At 39.8% G+C, this 25,836-nt stretch overlaps 1 protein-coding gene across 2 annotated transcripts; it reads right to left on the reverse strand.

Annotated features, from left to right (window-relative positions):
• Positions 1 to 273: 273 nt before the first annotated feature.
• On the reverse strand, positions 274 to 24,563 carry COQ3 (coenzyme Q3, methyltransferase). Of its 2 annotated transcripts, XM_054492513.2 has the most exons (7): positions 24,422 to 24,563; positions 14,054 to 14,180; positions 10,570 to 10,722; positions 8,136 to 8,235; positions 6,709 to 6,951; positions 2,225 to 2,384; positions 274 to 628 (listed from the first exon to the last, which is right to left on the reverse strand). In XM_054492513.2, exons 1-7 carry the CDS (start codon positions 24,525 to 24,527, stop codon positions 408 to 410), a joined length of 1,110 nt encoding a protein of 369 aa, XP_054348488.1. In that variant the 5' UTR covers positions 24,528 to 24,563; the 3' UTR covers positions 274 to 407. The 2 variants fall into 2 exon arrangements, with proteins under 2 accessions (XP_054348488.1, XP_063522513.1); XM_063666443.1 differs by lacking the exon at positions 10,570 to 10,722.
• Between the last annotated feature and the right edge of the window lie 1,273 nt (positions 24,564 to 25,836).

Here is a 25,836-nt window from a genome sequence, read left to right on the forward strand (position 1 = left end):
CCATGATCATGCCACCACAATCCAGCCTGGGCAATAGAGTGAGACTCTATCTCAAAAACAAATTACGGCATATATATATATGTATACATGCAGAATATATATATATATTTTTTATGTATATATATATGTTTTTTGTATGATGAAATGAATATGCATACCCTAGTTATACAACAAAGGTTGAGGAACTTAAACTCCTAGATCACGCAATATCTTGACAAAACTTTTTGTTCATAGAATCACTTGAAAGTAGCTATTAGACGAAATAACAAAAACTTTTGTCCAAGGTTTTAGACCTTTTTATTGACCTTCTTTTCTTCATGATTCTCTCTCAAAGGATAAATTGTACATTTCTTGTATTTGAAAACATCAGATATCCAAGCCATATTACTACAGTCCTCAGAAACAATTCATTTCTTCAGCTCTTCATGCACAGCTGGATTGGTGCAGGCATTAGCTTGGAGCTCTTCTGTTTCTCCCTTTAAAACAAACTCAGCAGAGGTTGGGTGTTCCTGGACCCTGGATTTCATAGCATGAGCTGCATAGTTAAGGCTGGTATTTTCAGTCCAATGCCAGTAACCTGAGAAGGGGTTATAGAGCATTCCTACCACCGTTTGAACTGACAGACCATCTGAAAAAATCAGAAAGAGTAGATTTAATAAATATTTTCCTTCCAATTTCCAAGAGTTTCATACAACTCTCTGTATTAAAAATGCTGAGAGCACACTAAATTGATAGGAAAAGAAGAAAAAAAAAAGGATTCCTAACTTAATGGGCAAGCATACTTCGTAACTATGCACTAATCACAATTTACTGCAGAACTTCAGTAAGTCGCAGTTAGGACACATACTCCAAAGCAGTCTGCCTGGATTCAAATCCCAGCTCAGGTGCCTATTATATGGTGACCATGGGCAGGCCACTTAACTTTATAAATCTCAGTTTTCTTAACAGGTACAGAACTTGTATCATAGAACTGTTAGAATTAGTTGAGGTATATGTGTAAACTAGCACAATGCTTGGAGTTTGGTAAGTACTCAATAAATGTTAGCTGTTATTAAAAAATATGTGCCAACAGGAGATCGTCCCCATAACGCATCTTTAAAACATTTTTTTCCTACTTTATTTTCTTTCTTTCTTTTTTCTTTACTTTTTCTTTTTTTGTGTGTGAGACAGAGTTTCACTCTGTTGCCCAGGCTGGAGTGCAGTGGCACAATCTCGACTCACTGCAACCTCCATCTCCTGATTTCAAGTGATTCTCCTGCCTCAGACTCTCAAGTAGCTGGGATTACAGGCATGCGCCACCACACCTGGCTAATTTTTGTATTTTTAGTAGAGAAGGGGTTTCACCACATTGGCCAGGCTGGTCTCAAACTCCTGACCTCAAATAATCTGCCTGCCTCAGCCTCCCAAAATGCTGGGATTAGAGGCATGAGCCACTGCGCGGCCTTACTTTATTTTCAACAAAGTTACTCACAGAAATCTTTAGAATTTACTACATTGCTATGTACTGATAATATTCCAAGTAAAATCAAGTCTACTGATAGACTTATATGAAAAAAAAAAAGCATTAGAAATATACGAGTCTAAGTACTCAACAGGAATACCAAATGCCAAATAAATGAACTGACAAGCACTATTACTTGACTGGAATTCATCACATAAATCGAGAGCTCACTCTGTGTAAAGCAGAGCTAGGCATTGTAGAGAGTACAAAAAGGAGACATAGTCTTGCCTTCAAGTAGCTTACAGGCCATAAAAGGATGAAAAAAAACACCAAAATAACTGTAAAGTCATGCTGTAAGTCATATAAAATACATAAAAAGTGATACTGAAGTTCAAAATATATGTAACTGTGGTAGAATCAGGAAAAATAATATGTAAGATAAGCTGATAGAAGCAGGGCTCAAGAGGGCAGACTGAGAATGTGTAAATAACAGACACTTGTATCTCTTTCTTAAACAAGTAAGGACTAAATAGCCAAAAAGTATTCATTGATCATCTGTTATCTGCTTGGCCCTGGGTTAGGTGGCGACAGGTAAAAGAGAAGTGATATCTACTACTTAATCCTAACTTCAATGAGTTTATGACCTAGTTGAGGAGATAAAACCAACATTCAAAAACATAGTGGCCTATTTTATTAAGTGCTAGGCTAAGTGCGTAATAATTACTGGCATATTAAAAGTTCAGCTAGGCCTGGAAAATTGGAAAAAATTCTCTTAATACTTACTTGATTCCAGAATGCTCTCTAGTGTTTCAGGTGAAACAAACTTCTCCCATGTATGAGTACCTTTTGGTACAATACCTGCAATTTGCTCTGAAAAAACAATTCCCAAGGCATAGGAAAGTTGTGTTTTGTTGATTGTAGTAATGAATAAAGAACCACCGGGCTAAAAGAAATGAAATTATATAGAAGTAAAATGTAAAAGGTTAAGTGTATCAGTTAAGTAAAAGCTAAGTTCCCCCTCCCTCCTCCTTTCTTCCAAATAATCTGAGTGCCGTTAAAATATATATGTATGCATAAAATATAATTCACCAAAATAGCATTTTTTTTTCTCTTGGGAAATTCACCATAAAAGGCATTTGAGATGTACTCAGTGAGTATATACAACAGTGCTTACAACTCTTAAGATCATATATAATTATGATTTATATTTATATATTCTTTTGTACATATCAAACACTTTACAATAAAAATGAGATCAGGCTGCTCTTCCTTGTTACATGTCCACATTCACATTCTAACATATGTCAAAATGGTTTTCATTGTAAGGGCTGAGCCTGTCTTAACTCGTTTGTTACAGCACAGAGCTATACATCTTGCGCAGGGAAGTACCACCAATAAGTGTTCTCTCACTGAAACATTAATGATTAGGTTTGAACATTTTTTGTTTTTATTTCATTTTTATAAAAAATATAAAGAGTGGCCAGCCGTGGTGACTTACAAACTGTATTCCCAGCACTTTGAGAGTCTAAGGCGGGCAGATCACTTGAGATCAGGAGTTTGAGACCAGCCTGGCCAACATGGCGAAACCCCCGTCTCTACTAAAAATATAAAAATTAGCTGCGTATGGTGGTGAGTGCCTGTATTCCCAGCTACTCAGGAGGCTGAGGCAGGAGAATCACTTGAACACACGAGGTGGAGGTTGCAGTGATATATATTTATATAAAGAGAACAACATGAGCACTGGGATGAATGCAAAGGATTTATAGGACTATTCAGTGTGCCAGTTTATTTTATCTTTGAGACAGAGTCTTGCTCTGTCGCCCAGGGTAGAGCGCAGTGGCACGATCTCAGCTTACTGCAACCTCCACCTCCTGGGTTCAAGCGATTCTCCTGCCTCAGCCTCCCAAGTAGCTGGGATTACAGGTGCCTGCCACCACGCCCGGCTAATGTCTGTATTTTTAGTAGAGACGGGTTTCACCATCTTGGTCAGGCTGGTCTCAAACTCCTGACCTCGTGATCCACCTGCCTCGGCCTCCCAAAGTGCTGGGATTATAGGCGTGAGCCCCTGCACCTGGCCTCGGTCTGTCATTTTATAGTAAATATATTTATGGTGTTTCCTATATTGTCTCACAAATGGCAAGGATATTAATGTCCCCTCTCTCTTTTATACATTCTCATTAGCCTGATGAGGAAAAAATGCCAAAGATTCCCTCCAAAATAATCATATTACTATAGACATATAGAAAGAAAGCGAGAAAGAAAGGGGAGTTAGGAGAAAGAGATAATGTATCTTAGATACCACTCTATGCCAAAAATAAAAAAGACAAGAGAGGGCCCTGAAATATTGGAGTATGCCTTTAAATTAAACAAAAATATCATACACTATATTATCACACATTTTAACTTTCCTCTGTAAAGCTCTAGTATTCTAAAATATCTTTTTTTCCCTTTAATGGCATGATCACAGCTCATTGCAACTTCAAACTCTAAAATATCTCAAGAATCACTTCTAGGCCAGGCATGGTGGCTCATGCCTATAATTCTAGTGCTGAGGCAGGAGGATTGCTTGAGACCAGGAGTTCAAGACAAGCCTGGTCAACATAGTGAGAACCCCATCTCTACAAAAAATTTATTTAAAAAAACTGTCAGGCATGGTGCTGAGCACCTGTAGACATAGCTACTTGGGAGGCTGAAGTGAGAGGATCACTTGGGCCCAAGAGTTTGAGGTTTTAGTGAGCTATGATGGTGCCACTGCACTCCAGCCTGGGTGACAGAGGAAGACCCTGTCTCTGAAAAAAAAAAAAAAAATGTCACTTATGAATAGCTAATCTGTGTTCTACATACTCGTACTTTAAGGAAATGGTAGTAAGCAATAGTCATTTTTAAAACATAGGCTTTCCATTAAAGCAAAAATTAGTTTTCAACCCTACAATGCCAGCATCCCCCATATGTGTCAAAGAACCTCCATTCACACACACTGACATATAAAACAAGAATTAACAATCAATTAAGAAGTTTTATTTGGAAAATAAGAGATAAGCCTAGTAAAACTCTACTTAAGAGGAAACAAGGGCTAGGCACAGTAGCTCACACCTGTAATCCTAGCACTTTGGGAGGCTAAAGTGGCAGGATCCCTTGAGCCCAGGATTTTGAGACCAGCCTGGGCAACAAAGGGAGATCCTGTCTCTACAAAAAAGTAAAATATAAAATTAAAAATTAAAATTAGCTAGACATGGTGGCATGCACCTGTGGTCCCAGCTACTTGGGAGGCTGAGATGGGAGCACGGCTTGAGCCCAGGAAATGGCTGCAGTGAGCCGTGATCTTGCCAGTACACTCTAGCCTGGGTGACAGAGTAAGACCTTGTCAAGAAAAAAAGAGGAAACACCAAGAAACTGTCACAGATTAAAGAAGACTAAGGAGAAATGACAACTAAATACATGTACAAGTCTGGTTTGGATCCTGTAACAGCAAACTGACATTAGCAAAAAAAAAATTAATAAAATTTAACAAGCTCTGTAGTGCAGTTAGTAAGTATAATGCTGATGTTAATTTCTTAGTTTTGAGAACTGTACCATGTATAGGGCTAAAACTATAGGGCACAGAATTGAAATAGGCAACCCCTTTCAGGGTATGCAAGTGCAGGGTCAGCACCTGAGAGGGGCTGTCTCCTGCAATTTTGTGCCCTAGGTGTCTCACTTGACTCATCCTAGTTCGTACCCTTATGATGTGAGACGTTAACCTAAGGGGAAGACAGGTGAAAGGCACACTGTACTATCTTTGCAATTTTGCTATAAATTTAAAATTACTTAAAATTTCGATAAGAGCTAAGCATTTCATTCTTTTAGCTTTTGACCTTAGGATGTCACCTCCTAAATATGTGAACGACAGAGTCAGTATAGTAATAATAATAATACTTTAGGGGTATTTATTAAAAGAAAATTTACAGCCACATTCAGAGAACAAAGTCTGTTGTAAATTATACTATATAAGCATAGTAAGTAATGGAGAGAACCAAACTTGGAGTCAAATGGTCTGGCCTTAAGCCCCACTTAAATGCCTAGTGACCTCTGACATCTCATAAATCCTGAGTCCTCGTAGGTGAAAGGATGTGATAACAATACCTGCCTTTCCTTCCTCACCTAGTTGTAGGTAAGATCAACTGAGATCATATTTATGAAATATTCTTTTATAAGCTGAAAACTATTATGCATTTACCATGTACAGAATTACTTGTTATTTAATTAAACTTATGCTAATAATTATTTTTATTGATGTTTAAGTATTCATCCAAATCAATTTTTTTTTTTTTTTTTTTGAGACAGTTTCGCTCTTGTTGCCCAGGCACGATCTCGGCTCACTGCAACCTCTGCCTCCCGGGTTCAAGCAATTCTCCTGCCTCACCCTCCCGAATAGCTGGGATTACAGGCATGCGCCACCACGCCCAGCTAATTTGTATTTTTAGTAGAGATGGGGTTTCTCCATGTTGGTCAGGCTGGTCTCAAACTCCCAACCTCAGGTGATCCACCCGCCTCCGCCTCCCAAAGTGCTGGGATTACAGGTGTGAGCCACTGTGCCTGGCCTCAAATCAATGTCTTATAATTGTCATTCAATATCTATTAAGTATTTAATCCCAACTGCACCAATGGAAAAATACTGCTATAAGTGTATGGTTTTCCAGTGTTCAGCACCAATATTTTTCTTTTCTTTTCTTTTCTTTTTTTTTTTTTTGAGACAGGGTCTCACTCTGTTGCCCAGGCTGGAGTGCAGTGACACGATCTCGCCTCACTGCAACCTCCACCTCCAAGGTTCAAGCAATTCTTGTGCCTCAGTCTCCTGAGTATCTGGAATTATAGGCACGAACCACCATGTCCAGCTAATTTTTTCTATTTTTAGTAGAGATGGGGTTTCACCATGTTACCCAGGCTAATCTCCAACTCCTGGCCTCAAGTGATCTGCCCACCTTGGCATCCCAAAGTGCTGGGATTACAGGCATAAGCCACCATATCCAGCCAGCACCAACATTTTTCAAGATCCCTGGACATCCAAGATATTAACAGGACACAGGAAGACCTTGGTATTGAGGGCAAGCTGAGGAGTAGAAGAAATCTACAGCAGAGATGCTGTCCCCTTATCCAGGCTTCCTGGTTTCTTCTCTACTATACCTTGCCTGCTGGACTGCTAATGCATTACGGACCATTTTGTTGCTATAGATATATATACACACACTCAGAAGAAGAAACCAAGACGTAAACTCCATAAGCCTTACTTTTAACACTTGACAGCAGCACTGTAAAAATGTTTCTAGATCAATCACATGTTCTACAACTTCAGAAGCTACAACAGCATCAAATGTTTCTGCAGTCTCTTCCACAATCTCTTCCAGGGAACACACTGTGTACTCTATTCTCTTATCCAGGACGGGATCAAATGATTTATGGCATTGTGCTGTTTTAATGTTCTCATCCACAGGATCGATTCCAATAACTGAAGCCCCAAGCCGCCCTAGAGGCTAATGGCATTAAAAAAACCGTTACTCTCAGGAAGAAAATAGAACACGTTAGCAATAAAAAGCTTATCAAAAATGAAACAAGATTAACCATGAGGTGATAAATACTGGACATCATTTATGGGTACGTGGAAATTCATATACCATTTTCTCTAGTTTTTACACATTTGAAATTTTCCATAATCAAACACTTAAAAGTTAAGAAGAACAATGAAAACAACAAAAAACTGATAAAAAACTACTTGAAGACAATGAAAAAAATTTTGTCTATGTACTCTAGATACACTTACTTGCACATAGTACAGTATTAACATATTTAAAGTGCAATAAATGTAACATTGAAAAAACAGCAATCATTTCTGAAATATTCAAATTTTCTAAAGAACAATCTTTTCTCAAAAGTTTTTTTCTCTGACTAGAAATGATTTTTCATAGCTAATTCTTCTCTCAGCTTTTGTATTTAGTCATTTCCCACGACATGCCCAAGTTTTTAAACACAGATTGGCCAGGCACGGTGGCTCACGCCTGTAACCCCAGCACTTTGGGAGGCAGAGGCGGGTGAATCACCTGAAGTCAGGAGTTCAAGACCAGCCTGGCCAACATGGTGAAACCCTGTCTCTACTAAAAATTAGCTGGGCATGGTGGCGGGAGCCCATAATCCCAGCTAGTAGGGAGGCTGAGGCAGGAGAACTGCTTGAACCTGGGAGGTGGAGGTTGCAGTGAGCTGAGATTGTGCCATTGCACTGTAGCCTGGGCAACAAGAGTGAAACTCTGTCTCAAAAAAAAAAAAAAAAAAAAAGATTAAAATCAATATTATGGACTTTGTTTTGTGACAGAGTCTCTCTCTGTTGTCCAGGCTGGAGTGCAGTGGTGCGATCTCAGCTCACTGCAACCTCTGCCTCCCGGGTTCAAGCGATTCTCCTGCCTCAGCCTCCTGAGTAGCTGGGATTACAGGTGCCCGCCACCACACCTGGCTAATTTTTGTATTTTTAGTAGAGACAGGGTTTCGCCATGTTGGTCAGGCTGGTCTCGATCTCCTGACCTCAGGTGATCCAACCACCCCGGCCTCCCAACATGCATTTCTTTTTTTAATGAATAATATTATTTGTTGAAAGAATAAATGAGGCACAAGTCTACTTCTTAATTTTTTTCCCCCAGTTAAAAATGGCAGCAAAGCTGTCACTTACTTCAGTTAACAGCCCACCACCACAGCCAACGTCAAGAATCTTCATCCCCAACAAAGGTTTTCCTGGCTGGTGATCAGGAATTGTTTTCAGAAGATTGTCCCTTTTTTAAAAAATTCAAAACATACCAAAACAAATAATTAATTTTATCAATGAAAAGTCACAAATATATGTAGTTTTCAAGGAAATATTAACCTCCATTTAAATAAATTATTTATATTTTTTGATAAATGGGTCTTTCAACATTGACATTTAATTTATAAAATATTTTCAATAATCAAAAGCAGGAGGCTTAAAGGTCTGAAATAATCTAGTAGCAATTATGACTTAATTATTGTTTTAGTAATAATATAAAGAAAAAATTTCAAAATAATCTAGATTAACCTAATTTCAATTGCTTGAGATATCACGACACGTTTTGGCTTTGCTGTCGATACTTGCCAGACCCATTTCATGTCAGCAGCAAATAGGTTATTTTATAGAGCTTAGAAAAAGCAGATGGGAGACCTATATTTTCAGAATTTGTCTATATTCCCTTCAAAATAAAATTTCTTTTAATCTTCTAAATGAGTGGTGTTTTCATGTATGAGCATGTAAACAGGCATCTAAATCAAGTAAACTTACTTCTAAGATAATCATGGTAATTACTTTACCTATACAAACATATGTATACAGACATATACACACAAGTATATATACACCTAACAGTATTGTAAACTAAACATATATATATATTTAGAGAGAGAGAGAGAGAGGACTATGTATAAATTTTAATTATACTTATATTAAAATAAATATTATTCATAATGAGGATATCTTAAGATATCTTCTATTGCCATTAAAGTTAATTGAATTCTAAGAATAACATGGATAGTGGTTAAGTAGATCATTTTGGAAAGTTATAACATACAGAAAAGACCCATTTCAAATGAAGTCGATCCATTCTTTAAATCGCAGCTAAAATGACCCCTTTATATCATAATTTAGATCATATCACTTTCCTTCGATGGGTTCTAATTATGCTCAAAATAAAATCTAAACTTTAACCATAGCTTGCACTGCCCTGGGTTATGTGTGATGTCTAGTTATGTGTGGTGTCTCAGTAGTTTGTATAGAGTAATTATGTGTTACGTGTGGTTTATGTGTGGTGTCTCAGTAGTTTGTATAGAGTAATTCTCAAACTTAGTATACATCAGAATCACATAAAAAGTTTGCTTAAAATGGAGTGCTGACCCCTCCCCAGAGCAGTAGGTCCCTGATGAGACGGGATAATTTGCATCTCTAATGAGTTCCTAGGTGAACTAATGTCACTGTCCAGGGCCTACACTTTGAGAACCAGTGTTCTAGCTTACAAGAATGACATTTCTGTTTTTCTTTGCTTTGCTTTGTCAGTGGTATTAAAGGATGTCAGTATTTCCCTTTTTGGTATACTAATTCTGGATGAACCAGCAAAAACCAACCAGGAAGTTCCTTGAGGGCAAAGTCTGAGTCAGATATTCTGTGTCTGTTACAGTGCTTTGCCCAAAATTGTTTGATGAATACATAAATGGACAGAGGAACAAATGAACAATTTCTTAAATGTAAGCCCTGATGAACTCTTGCCTTTCTTTAACTCCCACAGCAACCTATAAGTTCCCGAAGCACACAGATTATGTTTCATTCATCTTAGAGTCTTTTACAGTCTAGCCCCTGAGCTCTGTATGAGGTAAGTTCTCAAAAAAATTTGTTGAATCAAACTTTACCAGAACTGCCTAAGTCAATGACGCCACTGTAGGTCTGTAGTTATAAAATGGCCTTGGGCCAGGCACGGTAGCTCATGCCTGTAATCCCAGCACTTTGGGAGGCTGAGACGGGCAGATCACCTGAGGTCAGGAGCTTGAGATCAGCCTGGCCAACATAGTGAAACCCTGTCTCTACTAAAAATACAAAATTAGCTCTACTAAAAATTAGCTGGGCATGGTGGCAGATGCCTGTAATCCCAACTACTCAGGAGGCTGACACAGGAGAATCACTTGAACCCAGGAGGTGGAGGTTGGAGTGAGCCAAGATGGTGACATTGCACTCCCCTCTGGGAGACAAGAGCAAGACTACATCTCAAAAATAAATAAATAAATTAAATAAATAATAAAATAAATCAAATAAAATGGCCTTGATGCCATAAGACCCTAGTTTGCTTTTATAAGAACTTAATTATAATTAACTTGATAATGTACAAATAGGCTTCAAATTAAGCTATGAAAGCAGCCTAGACCTTGCATGATATTATTAAAAATTAATGGTTTCAAACAGTGGTAACTGAAAAGAATCTCCCTAATTTCCAAAGCAAACTTAATGTGCAGCATTTTTTAACTAGGTATAAACTAAGAAAAAAATGAATGTGAAATATGAATTCTTAAAAAGTTCCATTTAAAAAGACTTAGAGTTTCTGGAATGTTACCTAATAAATGGCACCCTCAGGTCATTCATGGAATGAAGAGGTGCATATACTCCTTGCTCATCCCACCATTTGTGAGCCAGGGCCAAGAAGGTTTTTACCTCACTGCTGTCGACAGTGGTTTGGGAAGTACTGTACAGTCTCGCCCAAGGGTACCTAAGAGGTGAAAACAAAGAACCAAGCAAATACTGCTGTTTTGAAGAAATGTTTAACATGGGATATATTATGTAGAAAGATAGTCTTATTTATAATTTATTATATTCTAAATCTGTATATTGCTCAATATTGATGCTTTAAAACCAAGTTTTCTTATAATCACACTGCTTATAAATACATATATTCACAGACGAAACAAAATTACTTTCCAAGTAAGTTTCAATTCAAAACAGAACTTTATAAAACTTAGCCTTCTGGGTCATATCTAATAATAATCACAATAATAATACTAATAGCTGGCTGGGCGCAGTGGCTCACATCTGTAATCCCAGCATTTTGGGAGGCCGAAAGGGGCAGATCAAGAGGTCAGGAGTTTGAGACCAGCCTGACCAACTTAGTGAAACCCTGTCTCTACTAAAAATACAAAAATTAGCTAGGCATGGTAGTGCATACCTCTAATCCCAGCTACTCAGGAGGCTGAGGCAGGAGAATCGCTTGAATCCGGGAGGTGGAGGTTGCAGTGAGCCGAGATTGAGCCACTGCACTCCAGCCTGGGCGACAGAGTGAGACTCTGTCTCAAAATAAATAAATAAATAATAATAATAGCTACCATTTATTGAGTACTTATTAAATTCCAGGTATTGTTTAAGAGCTCCACATATATTACCTCACTTAATCCTTCCCACAACTCTGCAAGGTGGGTATTATTATTATCCCTGTTTTACAGATAAGAAAAGGGAGGCTCAGAGAGATTAAGTAAATGGTGGAGCTGGGATTTGAACACAGGTGGCTCCATCTTCTCTGCTCCATTTCTGCTGCCATAATTCTAACCCAAGCACCCATCATCTCTTGCCTGAACTAGTGTCCTAGCCTTCTAACTGGTAGCTGTTTCCTACCTCATCCCTTTCCAATCTGTTCTCCATGATGCATCTAGAGTAATTGCTCCAAAATACAAATTTGATTGTTATTTTCCTGAATAAAATGCTTCCATATCTTCCCAGTGCCATTAGAAAAAAGACCAAAATCCTTAGCATAGTTTACAAAGTTCTGAATTATTTAGTGCCCAGTTTTCTCCCTTTCCAAACTCACTTCCTTCTATTCTCATCCTTCCCCCTCCAACCACGTGTCCTTTTTCAGTTCTTTGGACTGGCCGTGCATGCTCTTTCCTCAGGCACTTCAAATAGGTTGTCCCCTCTGCCTGAAACATTCTTCCCACATGCTTCCTTTCGTCTCCCAAACACCTAATTAATTCCTTCTCATCCTTCAGATCTTAGTTTCAATGGAATGTTATCTAAGAATCTTCCCTGATCTGCTGCATGCGGTGGCTCACGTCTGTAATCCCAGCATTTTGGGAGGCTGAGGCAGGTGGACCACCTGAGGTCAGGAGTTCCAGATCAGCCTGGCCAACATGGTGAAACCCAGTCTCTACCAAAAATACAAAAATTAGCCAGGTGTGGTGGCAGGTGCCTATAATCTCAGCTACTTGGGAGGCTGAGGCACGAGAATTCCTTGAAGCAGGGAGGTGGAGGCTACAGTGAGCTGAGATCATGCCACTGCACTCCAGCCTAGGTGAAAGAGCAAGACTCCGTCTCAAAAAAAAAAGAATCTTCCTTGATCCTCAAAACTGGGTCATGTTTGTTCCCCTCATCCCCCATCCCCCTATTTTAACTCCTATACCACTTTGTACTTCTTCATGGGGCTATGTGATTATCTGATCGATCATGTCTGTCTTCCACTAGACCACAAGCACTATGAAGGCAAGGCATGGACTGTCTTCCTTACCATTTTATTCTTAGTGACTAGTACAGTTCCTGGAAGCACTTGGCAAATGAATAATCTGAAGGAAAAAGCCCAGAAAAGTATATAATTTGCCTAAAATTTTATTTAATTAAATGGGATAAAACAGGAGTAAAGAGGAGTTAGATAGACACTATACTGACTTCCATGTAGAAGTATATAGTATAGAAAAATCCTTCAAAGGGCTGCTCAGGTAAAACATAGTAAGGATGTTAACTTAGAAAAGGTAATGCCATTCACATTTTTATTAAGTTTTTTTAGCCACATAACGATAGCATATTCTACATTCATTACTTTTTATTCTTTTAAGATTCAAATGTCATTCCTCTTTAATATTAATATTATCTTAGGAATATTAGCCCCCTTGTCCATGCTTAATGCAAAGCCTCAGTAATCAAGGACTAATTTACAATAGGTAACAGTAGGTGGTTGCTCATTTGACTAAGAATGATTTCATATAAACCCAAACTCAAAGGGGCTCATTTACAAGGAGGAACAAGCACTTAGAAAACAGAGTTCAAGGCTGGGCGTGGTGGCTCATGCCTGTAATCCCAGCACTTTGGGAGGCTGAGGCGGGTGGATCACCTGAGATCAGGAGTTCAAGACCAGCCTAGCCAACATGGTGAAACGCCTTCTCTACTAAAAATACAAAATTAGCCGGGTGTGGTGGCGCATGCCTGTAATCCCAGCTACTCAGGAGGCTGAGGCAGGAGAATTGCTTGAACCTGGAAGGCAGAAGTTGCAGTGAGCCGAGATCGTGCCTTTGCACTCCAGCCTGGGCAACAAGAGCGAAACTCTGTCACCAAAAAAAAAAAAATTAGCTGGCTGTGGTGGCGGGCGCCTGTAATCCCAATGACTCAGGAGGCTCAGGCAGGAGAATCGCTTGAACCCGGGAGGAGGAGGTTGCAGTGAGCCAAGATTGCACCATTGTACTCCAGCCTGGGCAACAGAAGTGAAACTCCACCTCAAAACAACAACAACAACAAAAAATAGAGTTCAAGTATTAATGCTATGCAATATTTTCACAAGGTTAAAAGTTGGCTTATAAAATACAAATACAGAAAGATATTACTTTCATTCAATTTTGCTACCTTAGCCACCTTATCATATTTATGCAGCACCCAAATCACTTATGATTTCTAAAAATGTTAAAATATTGTATTAGGTATTATAAGTAATATTTATGATTTTAAGCACTGCATTGTTTCTGTCTTGTCATAAGGACATTATGAGGAAATAAAAATTCTTCTCTAAGTAATAGCCTTATATTGAAAACAAAAGCTATCTCTGAATCTGAATGAAGGTTATTTATTGTCTATATACTGTATTATTCTATTACCATTTCTGTGGGTTTGAAACTCCCCAAATTTAAAAATTGTTAGACAATAAATTAGTTGAGACTACTTAAATAAACACAAGCTACTTTAATCAAGCCACATGAACTATTACATACTGACTGGGTTTATTAAAGATAATACTAAAAACCTATTACATATAATTACGTGAATATTTGCCACAATAATAATAAACTCACCTGAAACTCTTTATTCTGTTCAAACAGGAAAAGATCGTCCTGTAGGATTTGAACCATATGGTTCTGTATTCATTGAAAACCCCTGATTTAATCTGTAGAGTCCAACTGAGCTGGTTCTTCACATAAACTGAAAAAAAAAATTAAATATCTAGAGAAAAGCATTGCACAGTAAGAATCCCTGATATGCATGTAATTGAAGATTCTATTTTATTTTATTATTTATTTTATTTTAGAGTCTTGCTCTCCCACCCAGGTTGGAGTGTAATGGCACAATCATGGCTCACTGTAGCCTCCACCTCCTGGGCTCAAGCAATCCTCCCGCCTCAGCTTCCCAAGTAGCTGGGACTACAGGCGCAGGCCACCAGGCCCAGCTCATTTTTGTTGTTATTGTTGTTGTTGAGATGGGGTCTCCCTATGTTGCTCAGGCTGGTCTGAAACTCCTGGGCTCAAGGGATACTCCTGTCTCAACCTCCTAAAGTGCTGGGATTTACTGGGCCTGGACAAAATTTTATTTTATATGGTAATACTATGTTACATTACAATTGATAAACAAAGGGTTTTTGTTTGTTTTTTACTTAATTTAACATTTTACCTAAAAAATAAAATAAAATAAAGGTCTTATATTCTGGTATCTAACTCTAACCCAGACATTTCTAAAATTGTAATTAGCCAAAACAAGTAATGCATATGTTTTTAAAGTTTTTCATGCCATTAGTTTTTACATCTACATTATGTACATAAAATGACAGGAATGATATTCAAATATAAAGTGTTATGTTTTAAACTAGGATAATATTAATTCTGAAATTATTTGTCAAAACTAGTTCAAATTCTGTCAGTTCCATATTAGCTACATGAAATGAATTTTTGCATATGCTCAATACCCTTTACAGAGGAAAAAAATGTATGTGTATATATAAAACCTAAAATAAACATTCACCCAGTCTATATGCTCAACTTACACAGGGGCCTGCTTTATGAGCCAGCAGCTGTGTTGCAGAACACTCAGTTGTTCAATAAACATTCAGACAAAGTAGACTTTAGAGCAAAGAAAGTACCAGAAACAAAGAAGGGCATTACATCACAATAAAAGGGATAATCCACCAAGAAGAAAAAGCAATACTAAATGTGTATGCACCAGCAAGGCGCAGTGGCTCACGATTGTAATCCCAGCACTTTGGGAGGCTGAGGCAAGCAGATCACCTGAGGTCATGAGTTCAAGACCGGCCTGGTCAACATGGTGAAACACTGTCTCTACTAAAAATACAAAAATTAGCCAGGCATGGTGGCGTGTGCCTGTAATCCCAGCTACCCAGGAGGCTGAGGCAGGAGAATCACTGGAACCCGGGAGGCAGAGGCTGCAGTGAGCTGAGATCGAGCCATTGTACTCCAGCCTGGGCGACAGAGCAAGACTGTCTCAAAAAACATGTGTACGTACCAAACAACAGAATTTCAAAACACATAAAGTAAAGACTCATAGAAATGAAATGAGAAATAAACAAATCCACAATTGTAAGTTGGAGACTTCAACACTCTTCTCTCAGTAGTTGATAGAACCACTGGATAGAAAACCAGCAGGGATAAAGAAGAACTGAACAAGACCATTATTCAATAAAATCTACTTAAAATGTGTGAAACACTTCCCCCAAACAACAAAATATACATTCTTTCAAGCATGCATGGAACATTCATAAAGATAGACCATATCCTGGGACACAAAACAAATCTTCATAACTTTAAGTGAAATCACACAAACTATAGTTTTGACTGTAATAAGATCAAATAAATAATAGAAAAATAATGGTAAAAAGCAAAACACTTGGAAATTAAACAACACACTTCTAAACAATTCATAAGTCAAAGACAAGTCTCAGGGATATTTTAAAAATTGAAGTAAATGAAAACAAATATACTACATATAAAAATCAGCAGATATAGCTAAAGGAGCACTGAGAGTGCAATTTATATCACTGAAATAATCATATTGAAAAGGAAGAAAGGGCCAGGAATGGTGGCCCACACCTGTAATCCCAGCACTTTGGGCACTTTGGGAGGCCGAGGCAGGCAGATCACATGAGATCAGGAGTTCGAGACCAGCCTGGCCAACATGGTAAAACCCTGTCTCTACTAAAAATACAAAAATTAGCTGGGGATGGTGGTACACACCTGTAGTCCCAGCTACCCGGGAGGCTGAGGCAGAAGAATCGCCTGAACCTGGGAGACGGAGGTTGCAGTGAGCCAAGATTGCGCCACTGCACTCCAACCTGGGTAACGGAGCAAGACTCTGTCTCAAAAAAAAAAAAAAAAAGAAAGAAAGAAAAGAAAAGAAAAAACAAAAGGAAGAAAGGCCTCGAATCAACAATCTAAGTTTCCACCTCAAGAACTAGAAAAAGGTGAGCAAAATAAACACAAAGCAAGCAAGCAGAAATCGGAAAATGATAAAAAATAGAAATCAGCCGGGTGAGGTGGCTCACATCTGTAAACCCAGAGCTTTGGGAGGCCAAGGCAAGTGGATCACTTGAGGTCAGGAGTTTGAGACCAGGCTGGTCAACATGATAGAAGCCTATCTCTGCTAAAAATACAAAAATTAGCCAGGCATGGTGGCACATGCCTGTAATCCCAGCAACTCTGGAGGCTGAGGCACAAGAATCGCTTGAACCTGGGAGGCAGAGGTTGCAGTGAGCCGAGATGGCGCCTCTGCACTCCAGCCTGGGTGACAGAGTGAGACTCTGTCTCAAAAAATGAATAAATAAATAAATAAAAATGAAAATCAATGACATTGTAAACGAAACAAAGCCGGAGAAAATACATCAAACCTCAAGTTAATTCACTGCAAAAATCAATAAAATTGATAAGCCTCTAGCAAGGCTGACAAAGAAAAGATGTAAATCACCAATATCAAGAAATAAAGAAAGGATATCACTATAGATCTGACAGACATTAAAAGGTTGATAAGGGAATACTACACATAACTCTACACTCAGAAATTCTACAATTTAGACAAAATGGACTAATTCCATAAAAACCACAAACTACCAAAATTCATATAGAGAGCCTGAATAACTGATAACTACTAAAGAAATTGGATTCATAGTTAGAAGCCTGAAAAACAAATCTCCAGTCTCGGATGGCTTCGCTGGTGAATTCTACCAAACACTTAAAGAGATAACAACCAATTCTACTTAATCTCTTAAAAAAATAGAAGGGTGAGGAATACTTCCCAGGCCATTTTATGAAGCCAACATTACTCTGATACAAAAATCAAGGAGTACAGCAAAGACTACAGACCAATTCCTCTCAGAACAGACACAAAAATTCTTAGCAAATATTACGACAATATAATTCAGCAACATATAAATAGAACAATACAGCACAACCAAGTGAGATTTATTCTAGGTATGCAACACTAGTTCAACGTTAAAAAGCAGTTAATATAATCGACCATATTAACAATAAAAAAGAGAAACACACCAGGCAGGGTGGCTCACACCTGTAGTTCCAGCACTTTGGGAGGCTGAAGAGTCAAGATTGTTTGAGCCCAGGAGTTCGAGACAAGTCTGGGCAACATAATGAGACCCTATCTCTGCAGAAAAACTTAAAAAATTAGCCAGGTATAGTGGTGTGCACCCATGGTCCTTGCTACTGAGGGGATTGAGATGGGAGGACTGTTTGAGCCTGAGAGGTAGAGGCTGCAGTGAGCCATGATGGCACCACTGCACTCCAGCCTAGGGTACAGAGCAACACTGTCTCAAAAAACAAACAAATGAAAACCAAAAACCAAAACAAAACAAATACCAAACATAATCATGTTGACTGATACAGACAAAGCATTTAACAAAATCCATATCCATTATGATTAAAAACTTTTGGCAAACTAAGAATGTAAGGGAAATTATTTTACAAAACAGCTATAAAAACCTATAGCTCACATAGTACTTAATGATGAAAGACTAAGCCCTTTCCCCCTAAAATCAGAAACAAGGTAAACACATCCATTCTCACTACTCTTATTCAACATAGTACTGAAAGTCTTATTCAGTGCAATGAGGCAAGAAAAGGAAATAAAAGGTATATAGAATGTTAAGAAAGAAATTAAACTGTCCCTATTGCCTATGTAGAAAATACCAAGAAATCTTTAAAAAGCTCCTGGAACTAATAAGTGAATTCAGAAAGGTCAAAGATTACAGGCCACACAGTGGCTCACACCTGTAATCCCAGCACTTTGGGAGGCCAAGGTGGGTGGATCACCTGAGGTTGGGAGTTCGAGACCAGCCTGACCAACATGGAGAAAGCCTGTCTCTACTAAAAATACAAAATTAGCCGGGCATAGTGGCACATGCCTGTAATCCCAGCTACTCGGGAGGCTGAGGCAGGAGAATTGCTTGAACCCAGGAGGCAGAGGTTGTGGTGAGCAGAGGTCGCACCATTGCACTCCAGCCTGGGCAACAAAAGCGAAACTCCATCTCCAAAAAAATAAAATAAAATAAAATTAAAAAAGAAAGTCAAAGATTACAAGGCAACACAAAAAAGTCAGTCTTGTTTCTATATATTAACAATGAACAAGTGGAAGGCAAAATTCAAAATGTAAAATGCTTTATCATTTTAAATCATTCCAAAAAAAATTTCATTGTTGCATAAATCTAACAAAAACATGTACAGAATCTATATGCTTAAAATTACACAACACTGATGAAAGAAATCAAAGAATAAACGTGAGACATATTGGAAAATTCAACATAGTAAAAACATCAGTTCTCCCCAAATTGACCTATACATTTAATACAATTCCTATCAAAATCTCAGTAGCCTTTTTTTTTTGATAGACACAGACATGCTGATTTTTAAATTTATATGGAAAGGCAAAATAGGCCTGGCGCGATGGCTCATGCCTATAATCCCAGCACTTTGGGAGGTTGAGGCAGGTGGATCACTTGAAGTCAGGAGGTTGAGACTAGTCTGGCCAACATGGTGAAACCCCGTCTCTACTAAAAATAAAAAAATTAGCCAGGTGTGGTGGTGGGCTCCTGTAATACGAGCCACTCAGGAGGCTGAGGCAGGAGAATTGTTTGAACCCAGGAGGCAGAGGTTGCAGTGAGCCAAGATCGCACCATTACACTCCAGTATGGGTGACAAGAGCAAAACTCCATCTCAAAAGCTAAATAAGTAAATAAATAAAACACTAATGTATACACGCACACACACACGAGCACACACACACACACACACACACATCCTCACTCTCTCCCACAATGAGTGCATGTACAGGTGGCAAAAACCAAATAAGGTCTGTAGTGGAGTCAATTATCATTCTAAAGTTGATTTCCTGGCTTCAACAATGTACTATGGATGGTATCACCAAGGAACTGGGTGAATAGTGTATGGAAATTCTCTCTGTTTGTTTGGGGTTTTTGTTTTGTTTTGTTTTGTTTTTTGGGGGAATAGGGTCTCACTCTGTCGCCCAAATTGGACTGCAGAGGCATGATCTCAGCTCACTGCAATCTCCGCCTCCCAGTTTCAAGTGATTATCCCAGCTCAGCCTCCCAAGTAACTGGGACTACAGGTGCACACACCACCATGCCCAGCTAACTTTTTGTATTTTTAGTAGAGACAGGCTTTCGCCACGTTGGCCGGCCTGATCTCAAACTCCTGACCTCAAGTGATCCGCCCGCCTCGGCCTCCCAAAGTGTTGGGATTACAGCCATGAGCCACCACACCCAGCCTCTCTGTGCTATTTTTGCCACTTCTTGTGTCTTAAATTATTTCAAAATAAAAAATTTAAAAAATCAAAAAGTACAAAAGGGTACAGTACAAAGCATCTCTCCTACCCGACTGTAGCTATCTAGTTTCTCTCCCTACAAACAACCAATCTTACTAGATTTGTATGTAAGATTCCAGAGGCATTTTATACATATGCAATCATTTTAAAGTATCAGTTTCTCTCATTTTATATAAAATGTGGCAAAATACACTCATTCTTCTGAATGTTTCTCTTCACCTACCAACATATCTTGGAAATTATTTCATATTTTTTAAAAGGCTGTGTGATAATTCATTGTATGGCTATATTATTTATTTAAGCAGTTCCCCAAAAATGAGCATTTGGGTAATTATCAAAACTATGAGATTAGGGCTGGGTGTGGTGGCTCATGCCTATAATCCCAGCGGTTTGGGAGGCTGAGGTGGGCGGATCACTTGAGGTCAGGAATTTGAGATCAGGCTGGCCAACATGGCATTAGCCCGTCTCTACTAAAAATACAAAAATTAGTCGGGCGTGGTGGGGTGTGCCTGTAATCCCAGTTACTTGGGAGGCTGGGGCACAAGAATCACTTGAACCTGGGAGGTGGAGATTGCAGTGGGCGAGATCACGCCACTGCACTCCAGCCTGGGCGAAAGAGTGAGACTCTGTCGCAAAACAACAACAACAACTAGAGATTAAATTATGTAGGTTATTTCATTTCATATGTGTTTCAGAGTCCCTGTAGGTAAAATCTCAAGAATGATGTCAAAGGGTACGTGCATTTGTAAATCTGTAATTGCCACTAAATAGATGTTGAACCAATTTACAATCCTATCAGTAATCTATGAGAGTGTCTCGTGTTGGTTTTCCCACACTGTCACCCATACAATGTTAAACTTTTTTTTTTGAGACGGAGTCTTGCTCTGTTGCCCAGGCTGGAGTGCAGTGGCAAGATCTCAGCTCACTACAAGCTCCGCCTCCCGGGTTCACGCCATTATCCTGCCTCAGCCTCCCAAGTAGCTGGGACTACAGGTGCCCGCCACCACGCCTGGCTAATTTTTTGGATTTTTAGTAGAGACGGGTTTCACTGTGTTAGCCAGGATGGTCTCGATCTCCTGACCTCGTGATCCACCCGCCTCGGCCTCCCAAAGTGCTGGGACCACAGGCGTGAGCCACACACCCGGTCTTTGTTAAACATTTTTATGTTTGCTAATCAAATACGTGAAAATGGCATCTTAGTGTAGTTTTAATTAGTTTGTTTGTTTTTGTTTTTGAGACAGGGTCTCACTCTGTCACCCGGGCTGGACTGCAGTGGCACAATCTCCACTCACTACAACTTCCACCAAGGTCACCCAAGCGATCCTCCCACCTCAGCCTCTCGAGTAGCTGGGACTATAAACATGGGCCCCATGCCCAGCTAATGTAGTTTCAATTTATCATGAGTGAGGTTAAGCATCCTTTCTTATATTTAATGGTCATTTATATTTCACATCTTGTCTTTTTGTAGTCTCTGCATACTTTTCTCCTGAGCTTAAGTTTATTCGGTTTTATTTTTTAATCAGCCCTTCACAGTCCATCCCAAACCCATTACAATGTTTTTTTTTTAATAAAGTTCATGTGTCTAGGCTTTTGCTCATTTTATTTATTTATTTATTTATTTTTGAGACAGGGTCTCACTGTGTTGCCCAGGCTGGAGTGCAGTGGTGGGTTCATGGCTCACTGTAGCTTCTACCTCCTGGGTTCCAGTAATCCTCGTACCTCAGCCTATCCAGTAGCGAGGTCCACAGAAGCACACCACCATGCCTGGCTAAATTTTGTATTTTTTTTTTTTGTAGAGACAGGGTTTTGCTATGTTGCCCAGGCTGGTTTCAAACTCCTGAGCTCAAGCGATCCACCTGCCTCGGCCTCCCAAAGTGCCGGGATTAAAGGTGCTCGGCCGGGCTTTTATTCATTTTATTTCCCTTTCCACCAACTCTATCTGGACTACCTTTTAAGACACAGTTCAAATATCACCTCCTGCATGACTTTAGGTAGATACATGAGATATTATTTAAGAATAAAGTTTAACTATGTAAACTGTGATACATAGATAAGGACATATAAGGTATTACTATTATGAAACTAAGCCTTAGAAATTTTAACAATATCTGCCTTCTACAGACAGACAACCCTTGATCTCTCTCTTACTTCCTCTATTTCTGGAAAATGAATCCCTAAGTCATCAGTATTGCTACAATTCTCAAGAGGTTTAAAAACCACCTTAGGCCAGACGCAGTGGCTCAACGCCTGTAATCCCACCACTTTGGGAGACCAAGGTGGGTGGCCCACTTGAGCCCAGGAGTTCAAAACCAGCCTGGACAATGTGGTGAAACCCCTTCTCTACTAAAAATATAAAAATTAGCCATGCATTGTGGTGCCTGCCTGTAGTCCCAGCTACTTGGGAGGCTGAGGTGGGAGGACCAATTGAGCCAGGGAGGCCAAGGCTGCGGTGAACTGTGGTCATGCCACTGCACTCTAACCTGGGATACAGAGCAAGACCTTTTCTCAAAAAAATAATTAATTAATCTAAAAAGTAAAAATAAAAACCACTCTACCACCTTACCACAACTGAAAGAGAGTAATTGAGTTTGTATTTAAACAGAATGCTACCAATTCCTTCTCTACCTTGAATCTGCGATCATCCTGGTATTTGAGATTTTAAAGGAATGGGAAAAGGTTTTTTTCATTTTATTTATTGAAAAGTCATTTATTCAGCATCTACCAGGCACCATGCTGATGGTGAATAAAACAGGTGACAGACTTTTACCCTGCCAATACTTTATTTCCAGCAATCCTAATTTATTGTCTGGATTACTCTAAGGTCTTCCTGGGCCTAGACTTGCCTGACTCCATCCCACTTTCTATGTAGACAGCTGCTGCCAAGTGTTATTTCTTAAACATAAATCTGCTCATGTTGCTTCTTCAGTGATTTCCACTGTCCGCGGGATAGTCTACCTCAGGAGGTGTAAATGGCCTTTCATGAATGTGTCATGGCCAAAAAGGCCTCTTGCCTCATCCCTCGCCACCCCCTGCCTTTACCTCCTGCCCTCCACACTTTACTTTTCAAGGAACCTTGCAGTTTCTCACAAACTTTCTCACAGATTCTCAAGCTGGTCCTTTTCCCTCTCCAACTGTATTTTTTTTTTTTTTTTTTTTTTTTTTGAGACAGTCTCACTCTGTTGCTCAGGCTGGAGTGCAATGGCGTGATCTTGGCTTACTGCAACCTCTGCCTCCCAGGTTCAAGCGATTCTCCTGCCTCAGCCTCCCGAGTAGCTGGGATTACAGGCACCCGCCGCCACGCCCAGCTAATTTTGTATTTTTAGTAGATAGGGTTTCACCATGTTGGCCAGGCTGGCCTCAAACACTTGACCTCAAGTGAGCTGCCTGTCTCAGCCAACGGCTTCTAAAACTGGCCACCTCCTTCAAGATTTCTCTAAATATCCCATTCAAGAAGTTTCCTTGATCCCAAATATGGATTAAATGCTCCTTCTATGTTCACCCCTCAAAACTTGGAACTAGGTTTATTATATCTTTTCTAAATTTTTGATTATAAAAGACACATGTTTACTAAAAAAAGTTCAGAAAAAGAAAAGTATATAAAGGATAAAATGATAGAAAATCACCTACTCTACCACAGGCAATCACTGCAAAATTTCTCTATATATCTCCACCTATAAGTCCAAGTTCACTATACATACCGATTTGTAACTTTTTTTTTTTTTTTTTTGGCTCCTTCCAGGAAACAATTAAACTTTACTTTCTTAACACTATACCTTACTACTTTTCCATGTGGGTACAAATAGATTTAAATCATTTTTATTGGCCGTACTATTTTTCACTGTATGATAGTACCAACTAATAACCTTTATTAATGGGCGGTTAGATTCCCCATTTTTTTGTTCATTATATCCTGATCTTAGGTTTATCCTAACATTTTTAAAGAGATCCTTGTGGTGTCATTCGTTTTTAAATTCCCAGTGCTCATAACAGTGTCTGGCATACAGTATTTGTTAAGAGTTCCATGTAAAAATGAGCTTAAGTTTCTACTTAATACTGAGAGTTCGAAAATCAGACTGCTGTCTACAAGCACTGAGCAGTCCGTTATTTTCTTGATCTCATTTGCAAATGCAGTCTGTTGGATTAACCTATTAATCATAAAGTAGTACAGCTGCCCTAAATTCTTTCTGAAAAAACAGCAAGCTTTGTGCACACAAAACACAGATACAAAGCTGTGCATAACTACGAGGCGTGAGTTATTCCTGCCCTGGCAAAGGAAAGATGCATGACCTTCAGACTGCAGCACACGCAGAGCGGGTCGCCGGCTCCTGGGGCAAGGAGCTCAGCCACAAGAGACCCGCGGCCTGCGCTTTTCCAAACAAAACCACCGGTCCTGAGCTCTTTTCCCCGGCGTCCGCCAAGGGGACTATGCGAGGTTTACAACGGAGAGAGATGGGGCCAGGCCCAAGCCTTAGGTTTCGAGCTGACCCCTCGCGAGGTCCAGAGACAACCCACCGCCCCACCCCCAGCGCATGCGCAGAGACGCCAGCCCGCGCAATTGACTGCATGCAAGGGACCTCCGCGCACACACTCACCCGCCGAGGAAATTAGGGGACGCGCAGCTTTTGTATTCCGGCCTCCAGGCCCCAGCACTCTTAAAAACCAACCCCCGGAGGAGCCCAGCTTACGGCCACCCCACATCGCGACAAACGATCCCACCTCTTTTCCGGTCCCTCCCGAAAAAAGATCCCCAACATAAAGGTTCCGAGATCACTTTCGCCATCTGCAGCCGACTTTTTTTTTTTTCTTTTGCCGAGTCTGTTCTGTTGCCCAGGCTGGAGTACAGTCCCCATCTCGGATCACTGCAATCTCCGCCACCCGGGTTCAAGCGATTCTCCATGTTGGCTGCTCTCGAACTCCTGACCTCAGGTTATCCGCCCGCCTTGGCCTCCCAAAGTGCTGGGATTACAGGCGTGAGCCACCGCGCCCGGCCTGCAGCCGACTTTCATGATTGTATTGTTGAGTGTTATGTATGTATGGCTATACTTTCACGTTCATCTAGCAAATTGTACATGGAATGAAACTGTAAGACTTAGTTTTTACTATCTAACAACTTTGAAGATCCTTTATTTCTATAGGACCACCCCAAACCTCATGTTCGAAGTTGACCTCAATCAGGCCATTACTTCGTGCTGTGTCTTCTTTTATTGCCATGTAGCTCTATTTCACACTTAACAGATGTCTCTTCAAGGACTTTTATATTCCTGTAAGACACTGACCCTACTGCTAAGAATGCAAGAGTATGGGAGCACTTCTTCCTCAAGGGAAGAATTGTTTCCCCTTTCAAGGCACTCAAATATCAGATGGCCAGAAGGCCAAATATAAAACTTATTTTCTGCAAATGACTATTATCTTGTACAGGGTATATACATCATGTAGTAGGAGGATTCTGTGGCTCAGTCTAGGCAAACTTCATTTAGAGCTAGGAACAGTGATCAGTAACATTTTACCTCTAAATGCAGTCTTTCTTTGGGTAAGAATAATGACAAATCTCCAACATTGAAGACAAAAAATTATTCTGTATTTTCAACACGTAGGGTCAAATTGGTAAAGGGTTCTTTCACTTAGTGAAATTTACCACTCAGGAATCTTTTTTCTTTTTTTTTTTTGAAACAGCCTCACTCTGTTGCTCAGGCTGGAGTGCAGTGGCAGGATTTCAGCTCACTGCAACCTCCGCCCCCCTAGGCTCGGGTGGGATTCTCGTGCCTCAGCCTCCTGAGTAGCAGGGATTACAGGTGTATGCCACCATTCCCGGCTAATTTTTCTATTTTCAGTCAGGGTTTCACCATGTTGGCCAGGCTGGTCTCAAACTCCTGACCTCAGGTGATCTGCCTGCCTCAGCCTCCCAAAGGGCTGGGATTACAGGTGGGAGCCACCTCACCCAGACAGGAATAGTCTTTCATTCATGGTTCTTAGCTAAAATATTGACCTCCTCCTAAGGGTGGTCGCA

Source organism: Pongo pygmaeus, chromosome 5, assembly GCF_028885625.2.
Source record: "Pongo pygmaeus isolate AG05252 chromosome 5, NHGRI_mPonPyg2-v2.0_pri, whole genome shotgun sequence".
NCBI lineage: Eukaryota > Metazoa > Chordata > Mammalia > Primates > Hominidae > Pongo > Pongo pygmaeus.

Bases quoted from the DNA above. Each gene is read 5' to 3' on its own strand.
- COQ3 (XM_054492513.2), bottom strand. From the start codon at position 24,527: ATGTGGGGTGGCCGTAAGCTGGGCTCCTCCGGGGGTTGGTTTTTAAGA. The intron at 8,236-10,569 runs GTAACATTCCAG...TTTTTAAAAAAG, and splicing joins CTGAGGGTGCCATTTATTAG to GGACAATCTTCTGAAAACAA. The intron at 6,952-8,135 runs GTAAGTGACAGC...TAATGCCATTAG, and splicing joins GTGGTGGGCTGTTAACTGAA to CCTCTAGGGCGGCTTGGGGC.